A 7,684-nucleotide genomic window follows, 5' to 3' on the forward strand; every position below is an offset into this window, starting at 1 on the left:
TAACCGTCTGACTTTGGCTCAGGTCATGATCTCCTGGTCTGTGAGTTCGAGACCCACATCAGGCTCTGTGCTGACAGCTCAGAGCCTGGAACTTGTTTCAGATTCTGTGTCTCCCTCTTTCTCTGCCCCTCCCCTGCTCACACTCTGTCTCTCTCTCAAAAATAAATAAATATTAAATTTTTTTTAAATCAACAATAATTTCTTAATATAATTAAATATTGAATCAGGGTTCAAATTCCCAGCTGTCTCATAAATAATAGCACATTTTTGTTTGCTTGTTTGAGTCAGGATGTTAAAATGCCCATATATTGCATTTGGTTGCTATGAACCTTAAATTTATTTTAATTTAGAGATCCCTCCACCACCCTCTTTTTTTTTTTTTTTAATTTATTTATAGAAGAAATTAGGTCACTTGAGTTTCCTAGAGTCTGGATTTTGTGATCACATCCCCTTGATATTTTGCTTAACCTGTTCTTATCTCTATTTTTTCTGTCACTTGGTAGTTGGCAGGTAGACCTGGTGACTTGATCAGATTTGAAAAGAACAGCTTTAAATCCAAATGACAGCCCTGCCTTAGTTTAAAGCTAAAGTTCTCTTTTCTGCTTATTATGGATCTTTGATAAAAAATACAATTGCTGAGAAGTCTGTTTTGCTTGCTGTTTGCTACGAGCGTTGTGAAGCCTTTCCTGAATGTAACTCACTATGTAACAGAGTAAGTTGTGAAACTTCCTAAATGTAGTCTGGTATGTAATAGAATAAGTGATTGTACATGAACTAACCGGCATTTCTCGCTTCTGTAAACCTGCTTGCTCAACACATTCCTCCTCTACCCCCTTTCCCCTTTCCCCTTTTTCCTCCCGCCACAAGTAACGGACAAAGCCTTCCCGCCAAAGAACAGACAAAGGACGCCCAATCAGAGAACGACAAATGACCTTACTTTAAAACCAACTAATCAGGCCCCTCATATTTTGAAACCTCCCCTGTGCTATTTGTCCCTGTCTATAAAAACGCTGTACCAACCCTGATCGAGGCCTCTTAGCGTCACCGGTGACGAGTGCGCGGAGGTCCAGGTTCGAACCTGCAATAAACGACCCTTGCTGCTTGGCTTTGACTTACGACTCTGGTGGTCTTTTGTGGGAGGCTTCGGAACTTCGGGCATTACATTTGGAGGTCCCACCGAGATCTCCCCCGAGCCCACCAGACTTCTGGTCAACGGGTCGTATCTGATTCCAATCGGTAAGTAAGCCGGCTCTAACGTTCTTCCTTTTCTCTGATCTGTATTTTCTCTGAAAAACCAGTTCTATCTGGAAGCTGGTGTGACCCTGGCGGACGCGCTATAGGGCACCCAGCTGGGGTCAGTTGGAGATGTCCACTGACATCTTCTTGGCCCATCTAGGGACCTTCTTGGTCCATCGGGGGGCTTCATTGGCCCATCAGGATTCTTTTCTGTGGGCCACCCACGCCCAACGCGCTTGCGAGTTAACCACTTTCACTTTCTCTACGGACTTCCAGTTTCTCTGTATAAATTAGTCCAGAGTGCTAAGAAACATCTCTAGGCGCCTGAAAAACCAGTAGGCATGCCCGTTGTTACCTGTGTTCTGATGTGATGTGTGTCTGTGTGTCTGTCTGTTAAATCGACTGGAATGATTGTTGGGAGTCAGGGGCACGCACCTGACTTACCCTATGTGTATTCCCACGGCGTAAGCTACGGGATTCGAGTGGGCTCTAACCCGATTTCCGCGGTGATCCTCATAAGGCTTAAGGCGGTCAAAATTTTTTGATCTGAGCAGGGGGTTTATACCTGCCCGCCTATGCTAAGAGGTACCTAGGTTCCCGCGAGGGACGTGGACGGGCGAGTACGCGAGTACTTCTGTGTCAGTCTAAATGTATTGTCACCCCTGGGGCCTTGTAATTATCGCCATCCTAATCATAATTTTCTCTGTGGGGCTGGCCGAAACGGCACCAGAAAGTTGGAACCGCTGCGAGAGATTCCTGTTAGTTATTGTTTTTCTTTTTTGGGTCGGATGCTTTATTGGAATTAAGTGTTTTCTCCGCTGATCAGAATTAATTATCCCATCCTTTGTTCCTCTCTCCTTCTTCCTCAGCTCCCTGCGGCTTTCCCTCCCGCCCTTCCGCCTGGGGCCCAGCCAGGCCGCCGGGGGTCTCACCCTCGGAAGTCACCTGCGCGAACTCTTCCACTGCTAGTCTCAGCCGTTTCAGGGCCCCCTCTGTGCTGCCCCCTGGCCAGCGGCACCGCCCCCCCCCCCCGCGCCCCCTTCTCTTCTCCACTTGTCAGAATCATAACATGGGCCAAACACAGAGCACCCCCCTCTCCCTCCTCCTCACCAATTTCAAAGATGTAAGAGCTAGAGGACACAGCTTAAGCCTAGACATTCGCAAAAGGAAGTTGATCACCTATTGCTGCTCTGAATGGCCCACCTTTGGGGTCAATTGGCCTACAGAGGGAACCTTCTGCCTCCCTGTGGTCCTTAAAGTAAAATCAAAAATTTTCCTACCAGGGAAAGAAGGTCACCCGGATCAGATTCCCTATATTCTGGTGTCACAAGATTTAGTGGAAAATCCACCTCCTTGGATGGCCTCTTTCTTAACAGCAGGGTCATGCCAAATCCTAGCGGCTAAACCTATCAACTCTCCCAAGCCGCTAACTCCAACTGCACCCCCTGTTCTCCCCGACAGCCAAGATTTACTTTCCCTTGACCCTCCCCCTTACCAGATTCCCCCCCTTATTCCTCAAGCTGCCCCCATCCCTGCCCCCGACCCTATTCCCCCTGCGCCAGCAGAACCTCCCTTATCCCAGCCAATAGAAGAACTAGAGAATAGGGAAGCTCAACCCGCGCCTATGTCTAGTGGGGGCGAAGTCCAAGGGCCAGCTGGACGCACCCGTAGGCGGGCCCCACATGAGCCAGGACTCCGCCTTCTTGACTCCACCATAGCTTTACCCTTACGGGAAATAGGGCCTCCCGATGATACAGGGAACCCCCGACTTCAATACTGGCCCTTCTCCACCAGTGGTGTATATAACTGGAAAACACAGAATGCCCAATTTTCTGATAACCCTAAAGATTTAATAGCTCTCCTGGACAGCGTTATGTTTACCCACCAACCCACCTGGGATGATTGTCAGCAGCTCCTCCGAATCCTGTTCACCACCGAGGAGCAAGAGAGAATTCAATTGGAAGCAAGAAAGCTGGTTCCTGGAGATGACGGCCAACCCACTGCTAACCTTGATCTCATTAATGCAGCTTTTCCCTTGACCCGACCCCCACAGGATGACTGGGACTACAACACAGCAGAAGGTAGGGGACGGCTACGCATTTATCGCCAGACTCTAATGGCGGGTCTCCGGGCTGCTGCACGCAAGCCCACTAATTTGGCAAAAGTATATTCAGTAATACAAGGTAAGACAGAGAGCCCTGCCGCTTATTTAGAAAGATTAATGGAAACCTTCAGACACTATACCCCCATGAACCCCGAGGCCCCCAAAATTCAAGCTGCTGTTGTAATGGCCTTTGTAAATCAGGCAGCCACTGATATTAAAAAGAAACTCCAGAAACTAGAGGACCTGGAGGGAAAACAGATTCAGGACTTACTCCGCATTGCCCAGCGTGTCTATAATAATAGAGAGACTCCAGAGGACAGACAACTTAAAGCTACAGAGAAAATGACCAAAGTCCTGGCCGCTGTTGTCCAAAAGCCCCTGGATAAACAAAAGCCCCTAGATAAGGACCAATGTGCCTATTGCAAAGAAAAAGGCCATTGGGCCTGAGAATGCCCTAAAAAGAAAAAGCCACATCATGATCAAAAACCGTGGCAGCCAAAAACCACACCCACCCTCTTCACTCAAGATGCAGAAAAGGGGGGACGGGTTCGGATCCCCTCCCCGAACCTAGGGTAACACTACAAGTGGAGGGGAACCCAGTTCAATTCCTAGTCGACACAGGAGCACAACATTCGGTCTTGATCAGACCCCATGGAAAAATTTCTGAAAAATCTTCCTGGGTCCAAGGGGCTACCGGAATAAAAAAATATCCCTGGACCACCCAAAGGACTGTGGACCTAGGAAATGGAAAGGTCACCCATTCCATCCTAGTCATCCCCGACAGCCCATGCCCCTTATTAGGAAGAGACTTACTCACTAAAATGGGGGCCCAGATTCATTTTACGCCAGGGGGCCCCCAAGTGACTGGCCCTCACAATCAACCCATGACCGTACTTACTCTAAGATTAGAAGATGAATATCAACTCCATCAGGAGCCACCCTCACAAAGTCAAAACATAGAGCCCTGGCTCCAGCAGTTCCCAGAAGCATGGGCTGAAACCGGGTAAACATCGCCTGGCTCTATTCATAGAGTTGAAACTGGGGGCAGATCCAGTTCGGGTCCGACAGTACCCGATGTCAATGGAGGCCAGAAGTGGCATCACGCCACATATCCATCGCCTCCTAGACTTAGGCATCTTGCGTCCCTGCCATTCAGCCTGGAACACCCCCCTGCTGCCTGTACGAAAACCTAACAGTGCGGACTACCATCCAGTACAAGATCTAAGAGAAGTTAACCGCCGAGTCATGGACATACACCCAACAGTGCCCAACCCCTATACCCTCCTAAGTGCCCTCAGCCCAGAAAGACAATGGTATACTGTCCTTGATTTAAAAGATGCTTTTTTCAGCCTGCCTCTGGCCCCCAAAAGCCAAGAGCTCTTCGCCTTCGAGTGGTCCGACCCTGAGAGGGGCATAAATGGGCAACTCACCTGGACCCGGCTCCCCCAAGGATTTAAAAACTCACCCACCTTGTTCGATGAGGCACTTCACGAGGATCTGGGTCCGAGGTAACCTACTTGGGGTACCTGTTAAGAGAAGGCCAGCGGTGGCTCACTGATGCACGGAAGGAAACCGTCCTCCGCATCCCCCGACCCACAACACGAAGGCAGGTGAGAGAATTCCTGGGATCGGCCGGGTTCTGCCACTTGTGGATACCTCGGTTCGCCGAGATGGCTAAGCCTCTTTACCTGGTCACCCAAGAACAGGCGCCCTTCGAGTGGACAGAGGAAACTGAGCAGGCTTTCCAACAAATTAAACTCGCCCTGTTGTCAGCGCCAGCCTTAGGGCTCCCCGATGTCTCCAAACCCTTTCATCTCTTCGTAGATGAAAACAAGGGGGTAGCCAAAGCAGTGCTGACGCAACTCCTTGGTCCATGGCCCAGGCCCATTGCCTATCTTTCAAAAAGACTAGACCCAGTAGCGGCTGGCTGGCCCCCTTGCCTCCGTATGATCGCTGCTACAGCTCTAATGGTAAAGGATGCTGATAAGTTAACTATGGGACAGGAGTTACATGTTACAACCCCTCATGCCATCGAGGGAGTCCTCAAACAACCTCCTGACCGATGGATAAGTAACACCCGACTGGTTCACTACCAGGGACTATTATTAAATCCCCTCAGAATCATTTAGGCTCCCCCACCGCCCCGAACACTAAACCCTGCCTCCCTATTACCAGACCCGGACTTAGATACCCCCCTCCATGACTGCGCTGAGATATTGGCACAGGTTCATGGAGTTCGGGAAGATTTACAGGATCACCCTCTACCAGACGCCGAGGTTACCTGGTTCACTGACGGCAGCAGCTTTGTACATCAGGGTCAAAGGTACGCGGGGGCAGCAGTCACAACTGAAACTGAGACTGTTTGGGCGGAGCCTTTGCCAGCTGGCACCTCTGCCCAACGGGCTGACCTTGTGGCCTTAACCAAGGCACTGACTTTGGGAAAAGACAAGAGACTAAACGTGTATACCGATAGCAGATATGCTTTTGCTACGGCCCACATACACGGAGCTATATACAGAGAGAGGGGACTGTTAACTGCAGAGGGGAAAACTATCAAAAACAAAGAAGAAATATTGGCTCTTTTAAAGGCACTCTGGCTGCCTAAACGACTAGCCATCATACATTGCCCAGGCCACCAAAAACCGATCACACCGGTGGCTAGAGGAAATAATTTGGCTGACCAGGTGGCCCGAGAGGCGGCCTTACAGGTGGACTGTGCTTTAATGACCACCCTACCAGACCCCGGTTCAGCTAGTTTACCAGAAAATCCTGCCTACACTGAAGAAGACCTAAACTGGATCCAAAAATTACCTTTAGCTCAGTGCCTTAACGGCTGGTAGAGAGCAGCAGACTGTAGCATAATCCTCCCAGAAGAAATGGGAAATAAAGTCTTATCCAAGATGCACCGAGCCACTCATATGGGCACAAGAAAAATGCAAGACTTAATAAGACATGCTAGGATCACCATTAGAGACTCCAGGACAAAAATTGAACAGATAGTTACTAGCTGTAAAGCTTGCCAACTAACTAACGCCACCAACCACGGGAAAAACCCTGGCTCCAGAACCCATGGAACCAGGCCGGGAGCCTATTGGGAAGTAGACTTCACCGAGGTAAAGCCTGGAAAATATGGATATAAATATTTGCTAGTGTTTATAGATACCTTTTCAGGATGGACAGAGGCCTTCCCCACCAAACATGAGACTGCGCAGGTAGTAGCAAAGAAAATGTTGGAAGACATCATGCCCAGGTACGGATTCCCTACCCTAATAGGATCAGACAACGGACCAGCATTCGTTTCAAAGGTAATACAAGGGATAGCGCAGTTTATTGGGGCCGATTGGAAACTACATTGTGCATATAGACCCCAAAGCTCAGGACAGGTAGAAAGAATGAATAGAACCCTAAAAGAGACCCTAACCAAATTGACCATGGAGACTGGCGCTAACTGGGTAGTCTTACTCCCCTACGCTCTGTTCAGGGTGCAGAACTCCCCTTACAAGCTGGGATTAACCCCCTTTGAAATCATGTATGGAGTGCCCCCCCACCCTATAATTCCCAACCTACAGTCTAATGTGTTAACTGAATTTGATGATCATAAACTTCTTATTTCCTTGAGGGAACTCCAGCACACCCACTAGGAAGTTTGGCCCAGACTGAGAGCCATTTATGAGAACGGGCCCCCTCCTGAGCCGCATCACTACCGACCCGGAGATTGGGTGTACGTGCGGAGACACAAGCAAAAGACCCTCCAACCACGGTGGAAGGGACCTTACATTGTGATCCTGACTACGCCGACCGCTCTCAAAGTCGACGGATTGCTGCCTGGATCCATTACACCCACGTCCGACCAGCTGATCCCTTTGCAGTTCGAGAAGACTTCGTCCCGGAAGCCAACACCGCCTGGACAGTTGACCAGAGTAAGACCCATCCTTTAAAATTAACTCTGCGCTGAAGACCCAGACCAGCTCCTGACCCATAATGACAAAAGGAACATTCATCAGCATACTCCTACTCACTTCCTACGGACTGATAAGTATTGCGGGCAACCCTCATATACCCTATACCTTAACGTGGGAAATTACTAATTTAGAAACTCATGAAGTCTATAATACCACCACAAAACCAGATACCCCCTTAAATTCTTGGTGGCCCGACCTATTTTTCAACCTAGAGGATGTAGCTGTCTCCATGGGATTACTCCCCGGCATACCTGGGGAACGAGGATCTCTAAGCCAGAAGGGATTCTATGCATGCCCAGGGTTCGGACAGAACGCTGACACCACATGTGGAGGAATTTTAAAGTACTACTGTAAGTCCTGGAGTTGCATCACTTCCAACGAT

General features: G+C 49.2%; 1 protein-coding gene across 1 annotated transcript in view; it reads left to right on the top strand.

The window, feature by feature from the left end:
• Positions 1-5,475, top strand: part of LOC123583624 — a 16,044-nt gene extending 10,569 nt beyond the window's left edge. Inside the window, 2 exon segments of the mRNA XM_045450792.1 lie at positions 3,953-4,340; positions 4,342-5,475. Of these exon segments, the coding sequence (XP_045306748.1) occupies positions 3,953-4,340; positions 4,342-4,852 (899 nt within the window). The 3' untranslated portion in view covers positions 4,853-5,475.
• The last annotated feature ends 2,209 nt before the right edge of the window (positions 5,476-7,684 follow it).

Source organism: Leopardus geoffroyi, chromosome B3 (assembly GCF_018350155.1).
Source record: "Leopardus geoffroyi isolate Oge1 chromosome B3, O.geoffroyi_Oge1_pat1.0, whole genome shotgun sequence".
NCBI lineage: Eukaryota > Metazoa > Chordata > Mammalia > Carnivora > Felidae > Leopardus > Leopardus geoffroyi.